This window comes from Felis catus, chromosome A3 (genome assembly GCF_018350175.1).
Source record: "Felis catus isolate Fca126 chromosome A3, F.catus_Fca126_mat1.0, whole genome shotgun sequence".
NCBI lineage: Eukaryota > Metazoa > Chordata > Mammalia > Carnivora > Felidae > Felis > Felis catus.
Genome location: NC_058370.1, coordinates 85,854,851 through 85,878,614, shown reverse-complemented (window position 1 = coordinate 85,878,614; position 23,764 = coordinate 85,854,851). Strand labels below are relative to the sequence as shown.

At 42.7% G+C, this 23,764-nt stretch overlaps 1 protein-coding gene across 3 annotated transcripts in view; it reads right to left on the bottom strand.

Annotated features, from left to right (window-relative positions):
- Positions 1-23,013, bottom strand: part of ARHGAP25 (Rho GTPase activating protein 25) — a 90,690-nt gene extending 67,677 nt beyond the window's left edge. For 2 of the 3 annotated variants that reach the window (XM_003984077.6, XM_003984078.6), the window contains exon 1: positions 22,552-23,013. In XM_003984077.6, the coding sequence (XP_003984126.3) occupies positions 22,552-22,612 (61 nt within the window). In that variant the 5' untranslated portion in view covers positions 22,613-23,013. Of the gene's footprint in view, positions 1-3,307; positions 3,496-22,551 lie in introns of all 3 variants that reach the window. The other variant, XM_045054310.1, reaches the window with a different exon arrangement.
- Between the last annotated feature and the right edge of the window lie 751 nt (positions 23,014-23,764).

Sequence of the window (23,764 nt, the reverse complement as noted above, 5' to 3'; positions counted from 1 at the left end):
TCAAGGACTGATAAGGAAGGAAAACAACTAGAATCTTCATTCATGACTGATGGGAACACAAAATAGCACAGCTACTTTGGAAAACATTTTGGCAGTTTCTTACAGAGTTAAATTAAACATATATTTATCATATACCCCAGCAGTACCACTACTCAAAGTTTGCCCAAGAGATTTGAGACATTATGTTCGCACCAAAACCTGTAGGTACATATTTAAAATAGCTTGTTCATAATCTCCAGAAATTAGAAGCAACCCTAATGTCTTTCAACCGACAAATGGCCACATCCATATGGTGGAATACTACTCAGCAATAAAAACAAAGCTATTGAGAGAAGAAGTGACATGAATGAATCTGCATTCTGCTGAGCAAAAAAAAAAAAATCTGGCTCCAAAAGCTATATACTCTATGATTCTATTTATAAGATATTTTGGAAAAAGTGAAACTATGGGGACAGAGCACAGATGAGCGGTTGCCTAGGCCTAGGGTTGGTGAAGAAGAGCTGACTTAGAAAAGACAATAGGAGGAAGTTCTTTTTGGTGATGGAACTCCTTTGTATCTTGATTTTGTGGTTGTCACAGGACTCCTGGCATTTGCCAAAAGTCATATAACTGCAGACCAAAATGAATAGATTTTACTAGATGCCAATTTCAAAATAATTCTTTTCATCTGCTCAAATTTGTTGCATGCTTGTTACGCAGAACTATTGGGCGTTTTCACCTCCTTTTGACCTTCAAAACTTTCCATGGCTAATACGAGTCCTGAATGTAAAAAACAGTTATTTCTACCATCCCGCAGTGACTTGGGTGAGGTGAGTAGCCTCAGAAAACATGGAAATGTGGGGAAAATTACCATGCCAAGCTAAATCTCTCCAGCTGGTAAGGGAACAGGATCCCAGTGGGGCTGGGAATGTCCTTCGTTTAGCATGTCCCTGTCACGGGGGCTAGGGAAGGTATGACATGCCGCCATTCCCAGCAACAAGCTCACACTCCTGTGAAAAAGTTCGACCATGATCCTCATCCAGATTATTCATTTTGGTGTTCCAAACAAATAAGGGGATATAGCCAGGGATGTCTCCTTCCATAAACGTATTCTCCTAATTGCAGTAGTACTGGGTTTTTAGTGTAGGGAATGGCACAATGGTAAGCAAGCAAGCAAGCAAGTTGATAGGGTTCTCTTGTGGAAAAGCAGTAGGTAGTCCACTGGGTAGTGTTCGTTCAGGAGACCTAATAGCGATCAAGTCCCAGTTGTGCTGCTAATTTGCTGTCTTCAGATTTGGGCAGTTCACAAAATTTCCGCCATGTTTTTTCATTGCCTTGGTCAACAATTTTTTGGCTATAAGAAACAGATTCTGAATCAAACTGGTTTCAGATAGATAGATAGATAAACAGATCAGTCCATCAGTTGGTTGTCGAGTAGGGACAGTTACCCTCCCTCCCCAGACAATATCTGGCAGTGTCTAGAGACATTTTTGGTTGTCACAGCTGGAAGGGTTACTACTGACATCAAGAGGATGTTGGCCAGGGATGCTGGTAACTACCCTATGATGTACAGGACGGCCCCCACAACAAAGAATTGTTTAGCCCAAAACGGCAATAGTGATGAGGCTCGCTCACACACACACACACACACACACACACACACACACCTATAATTTTTTAAGGATAATATAGTATTTCAAAAAAAACAAAGGAAATTTCAGGGGGAAAAAACCCCATGGATTAGGATGTGTAGAAATCAAGGCAGATTTTGTGAGTTTTGAGCTCCAAATAGAGCTCAAGGGCTTTCCTCTTAGTACCCTGTGATTTGCAGGGCTCAGTTCCATGAGCCCATTCTCTGCGGGCCTGAGGCTGAGAAAACCAGAGACGCAGCTCGACTCTGTTCTTCCTGCTCCAGTCAGTCCTGTCCTAGGGGGCGGGGTTACAAAGGCCAAGCCTGTGGCCGCCCACGGAGACCGTGTTGGAAGCCCTCCGAGGGCTGGGGGTGGGGGTGGGGGTGGGGCTGGGAAACAGCCCCAAGGAGGCCTATTATATTTATCGGTAAAGTGATAACAATACCACTGAACCTCTACAAGCCTAACGTTAAAGGGACCTCGGGTCACTTGGAGGAAGCGGAAATGGCAGGTCTCTCCTTGAAATGGAATTCATTTTTCTTTTTGTTTTTTTTCTCTTCTGTCTTGAAGAATAGTTTGCAATTTTTATACTGCTACAGAACAGATGTTTCACAGTTTGTACGGCTGATCGCATGAACTGTACTACGTTCTGCATATGTATGGCTGTCCCAAGTGACACCTTAGAGCTGTGGAGGGTAATTTTGCTATCTACCCTTTATGATATAGAAGGACCAAGTGAGATCTCAGAAAGTACAGTAAATCCCAGCTCCAACACAAGAAGTGGGGACTGAAATTCAATCATCTGCTACACAAGGTCATGTTCTTTTGAAGCTTATGAAATGGCCGCCGGGCACCCGCTCAGTTTACCAACAGCAGCTCAGGGGCGGGGGGGGGGGGGGGGGGGGGGGGGGGGGCGCGGTCTGGCGGCGCCTGCGGATCCATCCCGGCCCTGGCTGGGCGTGCTGCCCTCTGGTGGCCACAGTCAGCTTCAGTTTACCCGTCAAGGGACAGGATGCGGGCCTGTGGCTGGCCAGGACTTGCAGTTCAGCCACAAGAAGCAATTCTGGGAATTTCCCAAGTGTTGTCGCCCTCCTGTTGGCCCAAGCTGGGAAGACTGGGTCAGGAGAAGACTGTGAACAGGGGAACCTGTGTGATGTTTTCCCGGTCAACCTTATCTTTTCCTCCACATCACTCTTCACACAACACCCAGAAAACACCTTTGGGCTAGAGGGGCAGGGCAGAGGGTGGGAGTCATTTGCCCATCACATTATACCTAATTATCACAGAGTTCCTTGCTGAGATGCTTTTCCGTGCTTGGAAACATAGAGGCTTTAGCCTGTATAAGATTACAGATCTCTGTGAGAATCTGCATGTACATATATAATTTTTCTTACAATCTGGGGAAGGTTGTGAGCTTACTGAAGCCAATCCAGGACACAAAGGCAAGGACCCCGAATACAGGCCTGATAAGGATGTTAGTTGGGTATTAAATGTATAGTCATAAGCCACTCTGAAGTCATTTGGAACAGAAATGAAAAATGTCAGGGGCTAAATCTATGCTAATTTAAGGATCTAAAGCCCCTCACTGTCTTCTAGAATGTGCCAAATGCCCATAGGACTCTTCAGCCATATTTACTCACACTATGTATCCTCCACCTTTCCTTTTCACCCTTCACATTGGGTCCCGGTTGACATACCTGAGTTTCTCCTGGCTGTTCCCATTCCCTCTGGTTTCTGTCCAGAGTCCCTGGCAGAGCAACAGCAAGGCTGCTGGGAGTGGGAAGAGTGGCTGGGGCTAGGCCAGCACCCCAAGTCACCCAGGTGGGCATGAGTCAGTCAGCCCCCCACCTCTGTGCTCTGACTGAGGATGAGCATTCCTTATTCCCTGTGGGGATAGAAGAGACACTGTGTACAGGTGAAAATCATGGAAAGAGAAGTGGCCTACAATTTTTGGAGTCTGTAATACTATTGCAAAAGCAAGTCCTTCTAGAACCCTCCCCAGGCAATGTGTGCTTAGAGCAGATGAAGTGTCAGCCGGCCCTGCACTTTGGAAGCACTCATGGCAGTAGATCCCAAACTTTGCTATGTAGCTAGTTACTTAGGAGCTTATAATAAATAGTCCAAATACATAGACCACACTCTGTCACTTAAATTGATATCTCTGGAAGGGAACTAGGCAGCAGAATTTTTAAAGACACGCCCCCCCCGGCAATTCCAGCAAGCAGCCAAGTTTGAGGAGCAGTGATTTACAGGAGGTGTAGGGAGCTTCCACTCCAGAGCCAGATGTCACCTGTGCATGGTTCCCTTGAGCCCTGGGGGGCTTTGCTGTGATCAGTGACACTATTGGCACGAGAGGTACTGGGGAGCTCACAGAGAACGAGTTCAAGACTGAAAAACAAAGGCTGAACAATGGCTAGGAGGCCTGCAGTATCATCTGGGCCTAGAATGGAGAGAATATAAGTGGGCAGATTTGCAGTACAGTCAGGAGGTAGAACGAATAGACTGATGGACACTACTCAGGGGAGGAAGATGTCCTAAGGTCAGAAGTGGGCTCACAGAGGACCCAGCTCCCAGATTAAACAGTGGAAGAATGTCAACTGTATAATTTGCAGGGCCCAGTGCAAAATGAAAATGTGAAGCCCCTTGTTCAAAAATTATTGACTTTCAAGACAGCAACAACAGAGCATTAAAGCACATTTGGGACTCTTCTGAGCATGGGGCCATGTGCAACTGCACAAGTCAAGTGTCTGCACAGCCAGCTTTGAGGAGGGCATCTCGGCCAATTGTAGAGCAGGGGGTGCATGGAGAGAGATGACCAGAATGAAGGCCACTGGACTGATGATTCTGTCATTTGAAGGACCCACAGAAGTGCTCCTTGGGGTTATTATAGGAGACTAGAACCTCTCTCCGACTCTCTTCCTTCCTTTCCTCATTTCCCTTGCTCATCCTCACCCCTTAGCTCAACATGTACTAACTGATTGTATGACAACACCAATGCATAGCTTTAATATTTGCATTTCCTGAGTACAGCTGCCTTGTGCATGAGTTAGGAGCTCCCTGGATGCTAAAGAGGAGAACTGGCATCCAGTTAAAGAGAAGAGGAAAGGAAGCAGACTACTGAACATGGCTCCCCAGCCCCCTGAGTCAAGGTAAAGGAGTCTGTTGGCCACTCTATGGAACCAGTCATCAAGAAGATTGATCATAGGGGCAAGAAGTATCCCTTGTGACCCTATTCAGCAGTCTGAGCCCTGTGATCTCTCTCAAGAATAGATGAATGCTCAGTCACCCACATGCTTTCCAAGTTAGATTTAGACACCAGAAGTCCTACTTCTTTCTCCACAAGAAAATCAAAATTGTCTCTCTGGATCAAATTGCTGCTCAACAATAATAAGAGCAGAAAAAAAAACATGCATTAGTCGTATTTTAACTTTCTTCATTTCACTGGATGGAAGAAAGCTGGCCACAGGCCAGTCCCCAGGTATTCCACAAACATCCCTTGATCACCTGTTGTATGTCAGGCGCTGTTCTTGGCAGTGGTAATGTAAAAGGGAACAAAACAAATGAAGCTCTGCCTACAAAAAGCTTACAGTCTAGTGGAGGCTGCAGGCCACAGATCACAAACAAGTAAATATCATTTCAGGTATAAAAAGTGTTATGAAGAAAATGAAGTAAGATAATGGGATAAAGACAGACTGGAGTAGGAGGGCCATATTAGATACTGTGGTCAGGAAAGACCACTTCAGAGACAATATTTGAACCGAAACTGAATGGGGTAGAGGAAAGACCATGGTAAGATCTGGGGGAGCATGCTTCAGAGAGAGCAACAGACAGGCCATGCAGTAGCTTTGAGCACCCGTGTTGAAGGAACTAGAAGGTGGGTGTGGCTGAAGGGCAGTGTGAGAAAAGCCAACGAGTGGTAGATGGGTGGGGAGGCAGAGGCAGGGTTCAGATCCCATAGGCAGGGATCCTTAGATTGAAGTCCATTCCATGCATACTGAAGGTTTCAAAGAAAACATGACATAACCTGATTTCTACTTTCAAGATATTGAGTCTGGCCATGGTGCAGAGAATATAAGATACAGGACAAGAGTAGGAGCAGGAAGACTCGTTAGCAAAAGATTGCAGTAGATTCGGCAAGAAATGATGTATTTATAGTATCCGAGGGATGGAAATAATCAGGTCGGAGGCATTACTTAGTAATGAATCCAAAAGTTTTTTCTGATGGATTAGGTGCAAGGTAGGAGAGAAGTAGTCAGACGGAAGAGGACTGTAGGTTTTCAGCCTGTGCAACCTGGTGAATGGTGGAGACTTTATTCAGGTAGGTGCACTTCGTGGGGTAGAGTGGGAAGAGAGTTTCCTGAATTCTGTGTTGGACATGAATTGTGTTGGACCTCCAGGTGGAGACCTCCAGGTAAAGGTAGCAAGGAGTCTAGAACCCAGCAGAGAGGTAGGGCTAACATGTAAGAGTGCAGATGGAATTTAAAGCCATGGAAGGGATGAGGTCACCCAGTGAGTGAGGAGAGAGACAGGACAAAGGAATCAAAACCTGGGGCCAGGGCTGGGTTTGTAGACATGCAGCCTGTACAGTCTGGGCCCCACACTTAGACCGTCCCTGTGCTTAGTTTAATGCTCTGCTGTCACGCGCTTGAAAGTCTTAATAATTTGGCACAAGGGGTTCCACATTTGCATTACGCTCCAGGCCCCTCAGTAGCTGGTTCTGCCTGGGACACTTCGGAGTTAAGAGGTCTGGTGGAGAAGGAGACTCCATCACCAAGAGTCAGAAAGTGTGGCTAATGAGGTGAAGGGAAGCCAGGGAGGGTGCTATCAAGGAAGACTTGACGTCATCTCCAGGAAGAAATGGCTATGTGAAATGCTGGTTCACCCTTGTCTTGCTAAGGTACAGATATTAGCTATTTTGATAAGGACCTTCTTGGTGGAGTGATGTGCACTGATGCTTAATTAGGTTACCGCAGAATAAGACATGCCCAGATCCACCCCTGACATTTGAGAATACAAACGGAGGCCCTGTCCTGCAGCCCGTGCCCTTTCTCTCCTCCCACCCCCAGCTCTGTTTCTCACAGGGAGGGCCTCACACACATGCCCAGGGATACATCAGCGCAGATATGCAAGCTCTGCTCTGGGCCTCCCTGCAATCAACCACTTGTGTGTGTGTGTGGGGGGGGGGGGGGGGGGGGGGGAGGGGCGGGCAGGCAGGAAACCATTCGTGCGAATTCTGGAAGCAGCTCTGGCCAACTGTGTAGGGATTTTCACAGCCCCATATGGTCTAGAAGCAAGTAGGGCATGTACCGTTGGCCAGGCACCTCACCCCATGAAGGAGGACACAGATGGAGCCAGACGAGAGCAGGACTCTCCAAGATCCGGGCCTCCAGATGGGGGCCCTCTTGTTCAGGTCTAAGGGTTAGTGCTGGAGGTGAAGGTGTGGGGAGACTGAAGCATCGGGTGGTAGAAAAGGAAGGGGGTTCTCAAACAGCTGCCCATGTTTTTCTCTATGAAATATAAAAGTGAGGGTAAAAGCAGGACGAGGCAGTAAGGCCTTGAAGAGAGTAAGAAAGGTTTTAGGGGGCTCCTGGGTGGCTCAGTTGGTGAAGTGTCCCACTTTGGCTCAGGCCAAGATCTCACGGTTCGGTTCATGAGTTCAAGCCCCGCGCTGGGATCTGTGCTGATAGCTCAGAGCCTGGAGCCTGCATCAGATTCTGTGCCTCCCTCTCTCTGCCTCTCTCTCTCTCTCTCTCTCTCAAAAATAAATAAACATTAAAAAAAAAGATGGGGCACCTGGGTGGCTCAGTTGGGTAAGCGTCCGACTCTCGATTTCAGCTCAGGTCATGATCTCAGGGTTCATGAATTTGAGCCCTGCATCAGGCTCTGTGTTAACAGTGTGGAGTCTGCTTGGGATTTTCTCTCTCTCCCTCTTTTTCTGTCCCTACCCTACCTGCTCTCTCTCTCTCTCTCTCAAAATAAACAAATAAACCTTTAAAAAAAAGAAAGAAGGAAAGGTTTTGGGAAAAAGAAAGTAAATTCACTAGGTAGGCGTGGTAGGCTTGTCTGGAACTATTGAATATCCACCTGATATGATTGGTTACAGATTTAAGTAAATCCAGGGGCGCCTGGGTAGCTCAATCAGTTAAGCGTTGACTTCAGCTCAGGTCATAATCCCACGATTTGTGGATTTAAGCCCCACATCGGGCTCTGTGCTGACAGCTCAGAGCCTGGGGCCTGCTTCGGATTCTGTGTCTCCCTCTCTCTTTGCTCTTTCCCCACTCATGCTCTGTCTGTCTCTTTCTCTCAAAAAATGAATAAACATTTTTAAAAATTTTTAGGTAAATCCAGGCAGCTCAATGGTCTGATTCTCCCCAGTGATGTTCAGCTGCCCACGCACAGGCATCCAGAAAGTGGGTTGTCGGGTTTAAATAGGGTTAGGGGATTTTCCCCATGGTTACAACAGTGGGAGAGAGGCAGAAGGCTCAAGGGCATCTATTCAGCAGTGCCACATTGCCAGAATGAGGAAACTATAGTAAAGAGGCCATGATGGGTGCTTAATAGTGAAAAAGTAGTAGGACCAATGGAATGGGGGCTCACTGAAGTCAGAGAATTGCTGGAGTGGGCGAATTGGGCACCACAGCATGGGAAGCCTGAAAGTGAGCTTTCAGGGATGGTACAGTTATAGGAGATGATACAGTTTACTTGTGACTAGGAGTAGCTGAGCTAGGTGGAGAAAGTATTGGAGATAAGGCCATCAAACCAGAGATACTACCAATAATAAAAACAACAGTTTATTGCCAGGCACCCTGCTAAGTGACTTGTACATACGTTATTTGATTCTTATAACAAATCTGTAAAGTGGGCAGGACTATTGCCCCCATTTTTCAGATGAGAAAACCGAGGCACAGTGAGATTATAGCTACTTGCCCAAACTCAAAAAGGTGATCAAAGGCTGAGCTGGATATCAAATCCAGGCTTATCTGACTTCAAGGGCTGTGTTCTTAAAGAACTTCCCCTCCTTACACTCAGGTCTAGCTTCTTAGTTGAGTTGGTTTGTGGGGGTTTTTTCTCCTTCAAGAAACACTTTTTATCTGGAACCTCACCTTTTGTCTGTAAAGACACAAACGTGACTAAATCATTAATTGCTTTCATCATAATGTTGAGCATTTCAGGCCATAGAAGGATAAGATATGAAGACAGCATTGTGCTGCCCAGAGACTGGTTTAAACCCTAGGCTTTCTGGACAGAAACCATAGAAACAACTAAGTTTACCTATAGAAGTGCAACTACACTGTCTGCTGGCGCCCTCTACTGGCAGTTAATCAGAATGGCAGCCTGGAATCAGAAACTTGATTTGTCTTTTTTTTTTTTGGAAGGAGAGAATAGACTTGAATTACCAAGTAAAAATTTGTCCCTTTAGATATTTAGGGGCTGTGGTTCAAGTGGGGCAAGGAAGCTGTGGTTACAGAAAGAGACTTGTGTCAGCTTTTTAGAATCTCACAAATGCAGTTACTTTGCTTAGGAACTTCTGATTCTCTTTAGTGGGAGAACTCTGCTTCCCTCTGAGTGTCTCCCTATGGAGACTGTCAGCTACCTGAGGTCAAGATCTTAATTTTTTTTATCTTCTCTTCTAAGCCTAGTAAAGTGCCCAGCACATAATACGTGCCCAATAAATACAGCGGTACAATTTCACAAAATGGGAGGGACTAATCCTACTTGGGCAATTCAGGAAGGCTTCCAAGAGGAGATGGGTGGTGGCCATGGTGATGGGGGGAAGGAGTAGAATCAAAAAGAAAATCCAGAAAGTAGAATGGCCATCCCAGGGGGCAGATATAGAGATCCCACAGGGCAGGGATTTTCTGTGTGATTCTGGAAGGAAGTACTCAGCCACCTGGCTAACAGGTGTGGCTTCCAATCCTTCCAGAGAAGGTATGAGCCAGAATAAAAAATTTCATAAAAACAGATAGAGGAAGCTAGTATAGAAGATGCAGATAAGCTGAAGAAAGAATTTGGAAGGAGTTCTTCTGACCACGGGTAGAAAAAAAAAAAGAACAATTCAAGGTTTAAAGAAGTTTTCCCATAATTTCATTTTTGCCCTAAATTGTGTGACCTCACCGAAACTCAATTCAATAGATATACAGAGCACCTATCACAACGATGGCAGTATTTTCTCAAAATGCCTTTTATTTTCTCAGACAAAGCACTAGGACCAGGGTGTCTTTCCTGGTTTTCATACTGAGACTCTCATATCTCAGGAACCCCTAAGTTCCAGGCAAATTGGGACTCAGATTGGCTCACAAAGAGGTCAGTACCAAATGAAGAGAAGGAGGTTAGTGTCAGAACACGGCACAAAGGGCCTTGGCTGAGAAGGGTGTAGGGGTGACAACTATACTCTGTACCTGTTATCATCATAACTCTGCTGCGTGCATGGTGAGATATTTTTCACCCACCAGCAAAACAGGTTTCTGAGTCTAAATGACCAAACACACAGAAAACAATGCAGAAGGATAGTCAGAGGGGAAAAACACACTCACACAAAAACCCTTGGATTGCAACAACAGCAATGAGGCTAAGGGAAGATGGGAGTCTCGTGTCAAAGGTCCTGCTGGTTCCTCAAAATTATATCTAAAAATAATTATCTAAAAATGAATAGTAAGCCACAATAGTAGGATTCTTATAGCACACCGGAAAAATGAGCCTGCTGGTGCTGTAACCCACATGTAAGTGATCACAAACATTAAACACTGACTCCACTGAGGCCCAAACAAACAACTTTCAACCTCACTTTAGTGGCCAGAGGTACATGTGACAGCAGCAGAGGTTAGCAGCTCTGGAGGAAGTGGTTCCTCAGTGATGGGGGAGGGTCTCTCAGGCAATGCACAGCCCAGAGTCACTCTTTTCCTCCCCAAAGTAAGGGAAGTTTGAGGAACTTCTCCAATCACAACAGTGCAGTGACAGTGACATTTCTGCAGCAGGCATTCTGCAGGAAACTTACCAGAAACTCCCCATTAATGCTTCCTTGGAAGTTATAACTCGGGTACTTTCCTGATTTAGGAAAGAAATAGTGAAAGAAAGAAAGAAAGAAAGAAAGAAAGAGAAAGGGAGGGAGGAAGAAAGAGAAAGAAGAAAGAAAATGGAAAGAAGAAGCTATGTAAACATAATTTATAAAACTTGTATGCATGAAGGAAGGACTCCTCATTTAAAGGCTAGAGAGAGAAGGAGTAAGAAATAAGAAATGACTAGTCAACAACAGCCTAGCTCAGTTGTTGTGGGACAGGGACAGTCACTGGGCAGGAAAGTGGATCAGCAGATGTTTTAAAGACCATTTGTGTAAAGAAAATACAGAACTTAACTGGACCAAGACAAACAAAACCTTAGCACTGCTGGCTGTGGCTTTCAGCACTGACATGTTAAAAGGAGTTGATATCATATCTATACTGTAGTAATGCCCATGTGGTAATGATTACAACTGATATTTATAAAGCACATACCAATGCCTGCTATTCTGTTAAGGATTTTATAAAGATCATGTCCTTTAATCCTCACAATAACCGTATTGCTTAGCACTACGATTGTGCCCATTTTACAGATGAAGAAACTGAGGATCAAAGTCACATAGGTAGCAATTAGTGATGGTGGGATTCACATTTAGGCAGTCTGACTCCAAACCTAGAGTTCTAACTACTGTAATATATATATATATATATATATATATATATATATATATATATATACACACACACACACACACACATATATATATATACACATATATATATATACACACATATATATATATGTATACACACACACACACACAGCTGGCTCCTTTTATTATAGCTAGTTCTGACTGTCAGAAAATTCTTTTTATAATCTTTATAGAGTTGTTTTAAAAATATGAAAATGCGAGGGTGGGTGAGGGGTATTGAGGAGGGCACCTCTTGGGATGAGCACTGGGTGTTGTATGGAAACCAATTTGACAATAAATGTCATATTAAAAAAAATAAAAAATATATGAAAATGACTCCACAGAGACTTAAAATCTTCATACTGTAACACTTCCTCTTTCACTTTGAAATTCCCAAACCAACAAGGAAGCACACAAATGGTTTGAAAGCCGTAGGCCAGGGCTCGAGCAGTAGAGTATCACCAGCCCCATCTGGAACTAAGATCTGTGTGTGTACATTTTGGGAGTGAGTGGGTAGCATAAGGAGGAAGCAAGGAAGTGAAGCAGCTGTCACCTGAGTCAGTCACAGTCCTGGTGACTGACACCTCACAGCTTATGGAGAAAATGTGGTGGCACCAAAGTCGAAAACACTTTTTTTAGAAAGATGGAGGTGTGGGTGAGAGTGTGTTATCAGTGTGAGAAGTATAACATCCAGAACGCCCCTTGAAAAGGACCTATCATATAGACGTCAGCAAATAAAGGTTTTATGAATAAATGAATGAATAAATGAATGAATGAGAGAAATGGTTGATCCCAATGCACTGAAAATGCCATCATTTTATACAATACCAGGGAAAGAATATAAATGGTCATAGAATTGCATGTTCATTTATAGAATAAAAAACTAATTCTCAGCACTGCCATTCTTTGAACATTCTTTAAAAAATTGTAATGCCCATGTACCCCAGTGTTTATAGCAGCACTCTCAACAATAGCCAAATTATGGAAAGAGCCTAAATGTCCATCAACTGATGAATGGATAAAGAAATTGTGGTTTATATACACAATGGGGTACTACATGGCAATGAGAAAGAATGAAATATGGCCCTTTGTAGCAACGTGGATGGAACTGGAGAGTGTGATGCTAAGTGAAATAAGTCATACAGAGAAAGACAGATACCATATGTTTTCACTCTTATGTGGATCCTGAGAAACTTAACAGAAACCCATGGGGGAGGGGAAGGAAAAAAAAAAAAAGAGGTTAGAGTGGGAGAGAGCCAAAGCATAAGAGACTCTTAAAAACGGAGAACAAACTGAGGGTTGATGGGGGGTGGGAGGGACAGGAGGGTGGGTGATGGGTATTGAGGAGGGCACCTTTTGGGATGAGCACTGGGTGTTGTATGGAAACCAATTTGACAATAAATTTCATAAAAAAAATTGTAATGCCCAGTTACTACTACTAAGTATGAAACATAGACAGGCTATCTGAGGAGTTGTGTACTAATATATTGCTTATACTAACCCTTCTTCAAAGACTTAATTGGCTCTTCATTTTCAAGTAGAAAACTCATTTGCAATGAACACATAGATTTATAACAAAGACAAAGGAAAATATAAGTGTGTTAAGTGAATAAGTAAAAGTTGTGATTGAGCTTCAGTTTAGCTCTGAGCTTCCTGGCAGCCAAGACAAAAAGGGAAACACAATAACTTGCACAAATGTGCAGAAAGGAGAAAGCGCACCAGTCCCTCAAAGGAGACAAAGTATTACCAAGCACTGAATTTTCAAAGAATTTTTTCACACAGAGTTTCATATAGGAGTCAATGGCATTGTCCATTCCTTGTTCTCATTTTTACAACACAATCAGGCACAAAATTCATGAAATCATTCCTTGCAGTAAAGATAAAAACTGAGAGTGTAATATTAAAGCATAACTCAGGGAGTCCATTCTGTGAAGGTGCCAAGGTAATGTAGTCCAAGGACAGCCTCTAATTTGATCTGGAGTTGGAAAGAGATTATCTATAAAGAAAGGAAACTTGTGTTTGCTGAACATCTAACATGTTATGTACACAAAATACTTTTTTCCTCTCAATACATGTATTATTATCGTATTTAATAAGTAAGCTACTTGCCCTGGGATTCACTGCAAATTAGAAGAAGGGTTTTTAAGCCCAAGCACCCTTTTTTTAAAATGTTTATTTACTTGTTTTTGACAGAGAGAGAGAGAGAGAGAGAGAGAGCGCGCACAGCAGTAGAGGGGCAGAGAGAGAGAGAGGGAGACTCAGATCCTGGACCCTGCTTCAGAGCCCAATGTGGGGCTCAAACCCACGAAATGTGAGATCATGACCTGAGCTGAAGTCAGAGGCTCAACTGACTGAGCCACCCAGGCACCCCTCAGGCATTTTTTTCTCTACCACACACCCTCCTACCCGCCACACTCCTATTGAGAAAAGTCAATGAACAATTTATCCTTTAGACAATCTTCTGTCAATGCCACTTTTTACAGGCAATTCAAATTTATTTTCTCCAGGGAGGGCCTAGAACACTGGTGTTGCATCTTTCAGATTAGGACAAATTTCTTTGTTCAAAAACCAAGCCATATGTTGGTGGAGTTGACTCATATATGCAAGTTGAGGAACATTCATTGAACTCATCTAGAAGGAAGTCCACAGTGTCTAAACTATAAGCCTCTCTGTTTAAACAGCTTGAAAAGGGATTATTTTACTCTCCTTCCAGAGATTTGCAGACTTAGAGACTCCTAGAGGGCAAAATGTCTATGCTGTGACCAAAGCATGGGTAGGAACTGGGTGATAGAAAGGGAGTCCTGAGTAGAGAGGGCTTCATGCAGATGCAACAGAGCAGGGAACTGAGAAAGCTAAGACAGGGCTGAGGTCTAGAGTAGGAGTGTGAGCGTGCCTGGGGAAGCACAGATAGCCGGGGACAAGTGCGGAGGTGAGCGGGTCCAGATCCTAAAAAACTTGAGTTTAATTCCTTCACCAGGAGGACCCATACAAAATTACAAAGATTTTTTTCTTCTCCAACTATGTGTAGGAAAACCAGCCAGAAAAGAGGGCAAGTGTGGGACTCACTGAAGAAAGCACAGGTCTGTACCTTAAAGAAAAGAATGGCAGTGATGGGGAGAGGTGGCTGGACCAAAATTCCTACTCACAGCCACACTCCTCTGGCCCCTCAGCTGTTCTCATCACAGGACTTGTCTTGGTGTCTTGTAATTGTCTCCTTGTCTGTGTCCCATTAGCCTGTAAGCCATGCAGGAGCAGAGAGCAGGACTGTCTTTCTATTTGGCTACCACACCTATGGGTATTATATATATTGGTAAAGTGATTTTTGTTTTTTTAGAAAACTTTCAAGGGAAAAAAATGTTCAAGGAGAAAAAATGGTGACAAGTAAAGCATAAAACAAGAGATGTAAATTATTTTTCTCTTTTTGTAACTTCCATATCTCAGTTCCTGCCTGGGAACTCTGCAAAATTTTCATGCCATCCCCTGGATGGAATCCCTCGATTCGGGATTGTCTCCAAGGACCATGGGTGTCCCCTGATGTTGCCCCTGCTTCTTCACCATTGCCTGTTGGCCTTAATCACTGTGGCCACGGCCAGAGCTGCATTTCAGCTGTTCACACGCTCCCTTCTCTTGCATCCAGTTAGCCAACCATGGTGCTGCTTCATGAGAGATTATACTTCTTTCCTTTCAAATGATCTTGAGTGTGAAGGGTCCATTACCATCAACTTATTCTTCTTGATCATTCCTCCGATCTTTCCAAGACCCCCATTATGCACATTCCTTATTCACAGGACCACACTCCAGCTCTGAAGAGACAGGAGGAGTCACCACATGGTTGCCCCACTAGACACTCTGTGTAGATGCTTTATAAACTGTGAGCCCAACACAGCAGTAGTACCTTGACTGGAAGATACTTTGGGCTGTGTATACCATGCAAGCACCATGGAGTATCTCGTTTTGGATCCATTTTCAAAGAACACGCACCAAGTCACTGAGCTCACCCCTGCCAAACCAAGTATATTTTGGTTCCCAAGCAAAAACAAAGTACAGAATCTAAATCAACCTTGCCTGGCATCTGCAGGGAGGACTTTGTTAACGAGTGTGTGGAAAACAAGATGTTGGCTTCCTGTCACCACTCAAGTCAGTCCTCACTCTGCTGCTGTTTAGAATGACATCAGTCTCTCTTCCCCAAATGGCCAGGAGGCTCTCACTGGGCAACAGGAGGCATGCACTTTGCAGAAAGAATTTAATTTATGCCTAAAGGTAAGTAGATGACAACATAGGACAAATATTTTTACTTGAACAAAGAATAAACGAAGTATGAGGCCTGAGAAGAACACTACCTCATGTCAGTATTCACTGTCTGATGAAGGCATGGCGTTCCCCTTGACCCTGCCTGCACATGTGGGGATCTTTATCCATCAGGGACCAGGGTCGTTACCCATCAGGGACCAGGAGCTACCCAGGGAGTACAGAGGCTTCAGCCACAGCAAAATAGACCACATTTGGTCCCAAACCCAGGCTGATACAGATTAGGACATGGTAAGTTTAGCAATGAATTTTAAAGAGAGTGTTCACCAAAGCTGAATGCCAACTAGTACAGACAGGCTCACCATGGGCTTCCAACCTGGGAACCAGCATTTATGTGTTCATAGAAAGCAAGCAATATGCTCAAGCGGGCTTCCCCGGTCACTTTGGGACCATGTAGCTCTTCCAGGAAAACCCTCTATCCTGAGTCTAGAAGTGCAGGAAGTCTACGGATGGCCAAAGAGCACATGTCACCTGTAAGACCTTATGCCAACATGCTTGACCAAGTACTATGGAATTTGTTTCATCTTTAAGTATTTTTAATAGCATAGTTAATACTTATTCATTATAGGAAGCCTGGAAAATATTTATAAGATAATAAATCAATTCCTATCAAAATACCAACAGTATTTTTTTCACAGACCTAGAACAAAGAATCCCAAAATTTGTTCAGAACCACAAAAGACCCTGAATAGCCAAAGCAATCCTGGGAAAAAAAAAAAAAAAGCAAAGTTGGAGGCATCACAATTCCAGACTTCAAGTTATACTACAAAGTTATACTTCAAGTTATACTACAAGTTATACTTCAAGTATACTTCAAGTTATACTACAAAGCTATAGTGATCAAAACAGTATGATACTGGCACAACAATGGACACATAGGTCTTATTATAGAATAATATAATAGAATTATATTATTATAATTCTATAATTATTATAGAATAAAATAATAGAGAATTATTATTATAGAATAACAGAATAAAAAACTCAAAAGTAAGCCCATAATTATATGGTCAATTTAATCTTCAACAAAGCAGGAAAGAATATCCAATGGGAAAAAGATGGACTCTTCAACAAATAGTGTTGGGAAAACTGGACAGCAGCATGCAAAAGAAAGCAACTGGACCACTTTCTCATATCATACACAAAAATAAATTCAAAATGGATTAAATACCTAAATATGAGACCTTAAACCATAAAGATCCTGGAAGAGGTTTTCTATGTTCTGGAAGAGAACATAGGCAGTAACCTCTTTGACATCAGCTGTAGAAACCTCTTTCTAGATATGTCTCCTGAGGCAAGGGAAACAAAAGTAGAAATAAACTATTGAGACTGCATCAAAATAAAACTCTGCACAGTGAAGGAAACAATCAACAAAACCAAAGGCAACCTACAGAATGGGAGATATATACAAATGACATATCTCATAAAGGATTAGTATCCAAAATATATAAACAACAGATACAACTCAAAACACAAAAAACAAATAATCCAATTTTAAAATGGGCAGAAGACATGAACAGACAATTTTCCAAAAAAGACATACAGATGGCAAACAGACACATGAAAAGATGCTCAACATCAATCATCATCAGGGAAATACACATCAAAACTACAATGAGGTATCACCTCACATCTGTCAGAATGGCTAAAATCAATAACACAGGAAACAACAGGTGTTGGTGAGGATGTGAAGAAAAAGTAAACCTGGCTCTCTGTTGGTGGAAATGCTAACTGGTACAGCCACTGTGGAAGTATGGAGTTTCCTCAAAAAGTTAAAAATAGAACTCCCTTATGATCCAGCAATTGCACTACTGAGTATTTACCCAAAGAATACAAGAACACTAATTCACGGGGATATATGCACTCCGATGTGTATAGCAGCATTATTTACAATAGCCAAGATATGGAAGCAACCCAAATGTCCATCAATTGATGAATAAAGAAGAAAAGAAGTGGCATGCATATATATATAATTCAGCCATAAAACAGAGTGAAATCTTGCCATTTGCAACAAGATAGATGGAGCTAGAGAGTATAATGCTGAGCAAAATAAGTCAGTCAGAGAAAGACAAATACCATATGATTTCACTCATATGTGGAATGTAAGAAACCAAACAAACAAGCAACGGGAAAAAATAAGACAGAGAGATACAAATTAAGAAACAGACTCTTAACTATAAAGAACAAACTGATGGTTACCATAGGAGACAGAGGTGGGGGGTATGGGTGAAAGAGGTGATGGGGATTAAGGAGTGCACAAAAAAAGTAATAATAATATATATGTGTGGTCAGTATATCTTACCCATACATCCTTCACCCATAGTTAACTACTACTAATAAGTTGTGTACATCCTTCTGGATATTTGAGGGCTTATATACATGTTCATTTCTTTGTTCATTTTCTATACAATAATAAAATTAACTCTTATGTATCTACCACCGTTGTTAGGTACCTTTGAAGCTCCCCAAATGGATTTCCCTTATTTTCCCTCTGGAAGTAACCATCACTCTGACTTTATTAGTCAACTCCTTCGCTTTTCCTTACAGTGTTGCCAGACACAGATATTATTCTTTAACCTTAATATAAATAACTCCCATTCTGCTCTTCTGTGACTTTTCTTTTCCACCAAATATTAAGTTTTTGCTATTCAATCTCATTTAACTATATAATAAAAATACTACAGTTTAATTTTCCATCTATTATTGATGGGCATTTGGGTTGCCTCCTGTCCCCTATTATTAGAGGCAATATACTAGGGAATGTACGTACATCTATTCTTATTTATAGGCACAATAGTTTCTCTGATTTCCATGCACAATAGCTTTTCCAGGGGATCATCTCGGTGGTGGTGAAATGGCTGCTTCCAAGGGTTTACACATCATCAATTTCACTAAGACACGCCGAATTGTTTTTCAAAAAGGCTTGTACCTTCAGTGTAGGAGAGTTGCTATTGTTCCATGTGTTCAAGAAGACTTGATATTGTCAGACTTTCCTTTTAGCCAATGTGGTGGGTGAGAACTAGTTTGTTGAGCTTCTAACTTACATTTCCTGATTATTGTGATTAAGCATATTTCCATATGTTCACTGGTGGCATTATCCCTATTCTGTAAAATTCCTATTCCTGTTGTTTATTTTCTTTTATCATTTTTATTAGTTCATAGGACTGTTTTATATATTAATTCTATCTCTGTGTATCTGTGGCTGTATCAATGCCTCTATCTAAAACTATACTTTCAACTCTGACTTCTTTTAACAAGAAAAATAACCTCCACTGCATAAAGCCTTAGGTCTTATGAATTGGTCTAGTTACAGAGGTCTTTTTTTTTACACTTATTTATTTTGGGGAGACACAGCACAAGTGTGGGAGGGGCAGAAAGAGAAAGAGACACAGAATCTGAAGCAGACTCCAGGCTCTGAGCTGTCACCACAGAATCCGAACTCATAAACCATGAGATCATAACCTGAGCCGAAGTCGGAGGCTTAACCAACTGAGCCACCCAGGCACCCCCACTTATGGAGGTCTTAAGGACTAAATGTTTTCATTCCCTTTACTCTGATTTTCTAAAGGGCCAAACGAGACAAACCATATCAGACAAATAATGATTTACCAAATAGAAAAAAAATCAAGTGGGGAAAAGGAACCCCACTATTGTCATTATTCATTTTACTACTTGGGAGACTAGAATAATTATATTTTGTTTCTGAATAGTTTTTTTTCCAACATTAAATTCAGGGGGAGAAAAACGTTAAAACAACCGCCAGTCCACAATTCCTGTCATTATGTGTCTCAGCTCCAAAAGCTCTCTAGGTTCTGTTTCCTGTTTGGACTTGGAGGACCTGAAAACAAGATAAGATGTATCTGAGCCAGATGCAATATGGGCTGTCCTGAAATTCACAGGTGATCTTCCAACGAAACGCTCCCAACCCACAGGGCAGAAGGGGGCTTTCCCTGGATGGTCAATACCCTTTTACATGCTGGGCACGCTGGATGTGCCAGACCCTCAGACAGTGTGCGAGAGAAGATGCTAAGCCCTGCAACCCACCCTCTGAAGCTTACGATTCAATGAGAAAGACAAATATGTGGAAAGTAGAATATTTGAGTTAACAGTGCATGAATGCAGTGGAAGGTTCTCATGAGTTTCATTGTTGAACTAAATGGAAGATGATAAAGGATCAAAGAAATGTATGCTCTGGGCTCTACCTCAAGTCAAATATGTTTGCTTTTCATTCCCCTTTCCTCCAGGGGTGGTCCACCAAGATCACCAGGTGAGATGCGGCTTGGCCTGGGTCACATTCTCCCAGCCCTGTCAGGCCCCTGGTGGTGATCCTTGGACCAGCTCTGCCAGCCAGTGCCCCTCTCCACCTCAGCTCTCTGAGTTGAAAATGCAGTGGAGAGCCCCTCCCCCACTCTCAGAGACTTTCACTTTCACTCTGGCCCTGGCTCAGCACTCAAAAGAATTAGAGGAAACTGGAAACACAGCTGGCCAAAAAGAAATAGCTGGGACCCCCTCCTGGGCCACATTCATGTGTCAGAGCCTTGCTATTTCCCTAAGCAAGTGCTGGTCCTCATATCCTCCTTATGCTAATGCTTATCCCCCTGAAGTTATATCTTAGGAAAATTCTCTTTAAAATTGACCTAGGCAGTGAATCATGAGGTAATACTTGGGTTCCACCCTTTGATGATCATCCACTCCAGTGGTTCTCAACTAGGGCAGATGTCTCTCCCCAGACATCTAGCAATGTCTGGGGACATTTTTGGTTGTCATAACTGGTGGTAGTAGAAGAATACTGCCATCTTCTAATGGGTAGAGGCCAAGGCTGCTGGCTAACATCCTACAATGCACAGGAGAGCCCCCATCAGTAAGAATGATCCAGTCCAAAATATCAATCTTATCCAAGTTGAGAAACCCTGATCTACTCCTCACTACCCAGATTGGTCACTGACTTCACTGACACTGCTGCATGTTCCACACGTCTTCTTAATAGCTATGGGATTCTTTGATATACTGTTAAGCTAATTCTTACAGTTGCTCCTGGACACAGGATGCTGGTGAGGGGACCAGTGGTCCTGTGGCTGAGTCAGTGACTCTCTCTCCTGGGAGAACTCAGCTTATGATCTGAATCCTTATCAATGTGACACTCATGAAAGATATTCTCACTGGTCTAATCTCTTAGGGTGACAAACTTGTAAATGGCATGGATAATGAGAAGGGCTTCTTAATATTTATGTAATTATGTGATTTTTTTCATTAAATAATTATTATTTTTTCATTAAATAACACTAAATAATATCATCTGCTTACAGTCAGTCATTCACTCAGTCAACAAGTGCTTCTTGTGTGCCCACTAGGACCAGACACTGTGCTCTATGTTGGATGAATGGTAGCTCTTCCAGTCTACTAACTTAGACCACAGCCCCTGGAGCAGGACTTCTTCATCGGGTGTGATGGAGTGGTGGGTTCTTGTTAAATTGCAAGTGTATGAGCTTCCCTCCAGATATTCTGATTTCACAAGTTAGGATAATGCCCAGGACCCTGCATTTTTAGCAAGCACTTGAGGTGACCGTGATTGAATAAACATAGGTAGAAACCATGAAATCTACCCAATCTAATCCCAGGTCTGAGAATATGCAGATGTATACTCTAATGTGGTAATTTCCTATGTCCCTTAAGAAAAAATTATTTGACCATTTAATCAATTAGTCATTTAGTTATTAACTAATCTCATGTTTCCTACTTTTAAACAGAGGGAGAATAAGACCTGTTCAAACACAGAAGGTGAGATGATAGAATGACCCCTTGTTAATAGAAGCAGGACACTTACAAGGGAACAAAATCATAGAAGTTTTACTTCTAAAAACTAATTTTTATGCCATACGATAACATGAACATTTGCCCACAGTTATCAACAGTAATTAGGATAAAAATTTCTTGCTTATTTATGTATTCTCAGAATCAACCTCAGCATGCAATAGTTCCTGGCTTCATTAAGGACCACTGATTCCTTCCTAGACACCAACATTAATGGCTTCTCTGATTACCCTCAATTTTCTTTCAAATCTCTTCTCAGACCTATATCTTTAACCCTTCATTATGTAACTTTGCATTGGACCGCTTATTTTAGTAACATATCAACCACCACTAGAAGACCAAATCTAAACCTTGCTCCAAGCAAAACTTTTCCAACCCACAAGAAACACCTCCCCACATATTTAATGTCAAGGAAGTTAGCTCACTGTGCAGGTGTGAGTATGAAAGACAGGGAAATCACTTTCAGCCCACTGCTCTGCCCTAAATTACTGTGATCGATTAAGAATAATTAATAATAAAAGAAACCCATATAAAGAAACTCATGATGACAATTATATAGCAGTGTAAAATCAATGTGTCACTCTCATCATTAATAAGAAGACGTATAGATTAAAGGCCAGAATATCTCAGAAAACATGCCAGCATCTCTTAAGATAATTAATCTACAATACATCTCTCTTTTTCCTCAACTTCACTAAGAATTCTGTTCCATTCTGTCCCTTTAACCAAAAGCGTCTTTATTCCACCTTCGGATGTCTCTGTGTTCCAGCCCGGTCTCCACTGTTTGCTTTTTGCTCATTTTGCCTCACAAAGCAGAACACCCTGAGTTTGTTCACAGCTCAAGCAGTGAAGTTTTATGTGTGACCTGTAGCCTTAGCCCATCTCAAGTACACCATCTGTAGCCTCAGCCCTCGGGGGGGCTCCATTCCAACACCACCTCCAAACAGAAAAGAACCCTCTCCTGGTGCTTGGGAACTTTGAACCAACACATCCGTTTGAATGCAAATTTTCCCCAAACTCAGATTTGCTGAGGGATCCATTTCTAAGTAGATTAAGCTCCCTGCCCACCAACATGCAAATGGCGAGTGCTCACATATAAGAACCATGAGGGCAACAAAAAGATAGTGACCATACCTATTTTCCCGGCCTCCACTTTCAGGTTGAAATCCCAGTTTCTTGGCAACTTCAGGGACATTTTGTGCCCGGTTCTGGTGAGTAGCTGCTTGAAGGGACAAGTCTGTGTCGATTCCCGCCCTTCTTGCCTTTTCGATCTTTCCTTCTAACTTTTGTGGGCGTGTTCCCCGTTATGATGTCTTCACAAGCAAGCTTGGGTTTGAAGTTGATCTGCCAACGTGTGTCCTCCTTTCTTTCAGAGGAAAGGTCCATCCATCTGTCACTTGGGAAGGGCCCCCAAATCCCCCAAGGCTCCCCAAGGCCCCAATAGTCCCACAGGGGCTGGTACTTCCTGAAGTGTGCACTTGGCTTTTTCTGCTTTCAGCTTTACCAGAAATATCCCAGCTGATACTTCACTGTGCCTCATGGGAAGCAGAGCTCCTGTTCAAAAGAATCTCAGGCCTCACTGAGGCGAAGTAGTGGTAAACAACTGCTGCCTCTCAGCTTTTTTTTTTTTAACTGTCTGCTTCCTTGCATTTGAGGAAGTGGGTGGCCGTTCAGTGTAGATGGTGCATTATGAGCACACTTTCTTGAGAAAATGGTTTTTGGAAATGCTTATATGAGCAGAATGAGTGTTCTTGTGATATAAATAAGGCTATTTGGTGAAAAGAAAAATGCAAAATTCCAAGACTCCCACCATATACCTCTAAGCCCTCCTCCTAACTGAGCAGATCAAGTGTCTAAAAATGGTCCATGAGACAGCTTGCATCCCCCCCCACCGCACCCCAAGTCTCCTTCTTTTAAATTCTCCCTGCTCTAAGGACTAAATAGTAAGTTCTCCACCTGCTCGGGGTAAAGACTCATGCAGAAAATGTTCTGATGTACTTAGCTAATAAGTTAGCTTTAGCTGGTAGACCCACTCACATGTTATAATGGTTCTTTGCCATTGTGTATAGAGTATGGGTTTAAGAATCAGACTAACATGGGTTCAAAATGCAGATCTTCCACTTTCTAGCTCTGTAGACTTTAACAAACAACTGACTCTCTGAGCCTCGTCCTCAAGCAGTGAAATGAGGTTGATAACAACCATGACTGCAGAGAGTTGGTGAAGGCATCTAGCACAGAGCTTGACACATGGTGGTTGTACCACAAATGTTAATTCAACCTTTATTTCATTTACTTCAGTTCTGTGAAAGGCTTTCTTATGTTTAACTGGGTCAGTTTAATCTAGTGA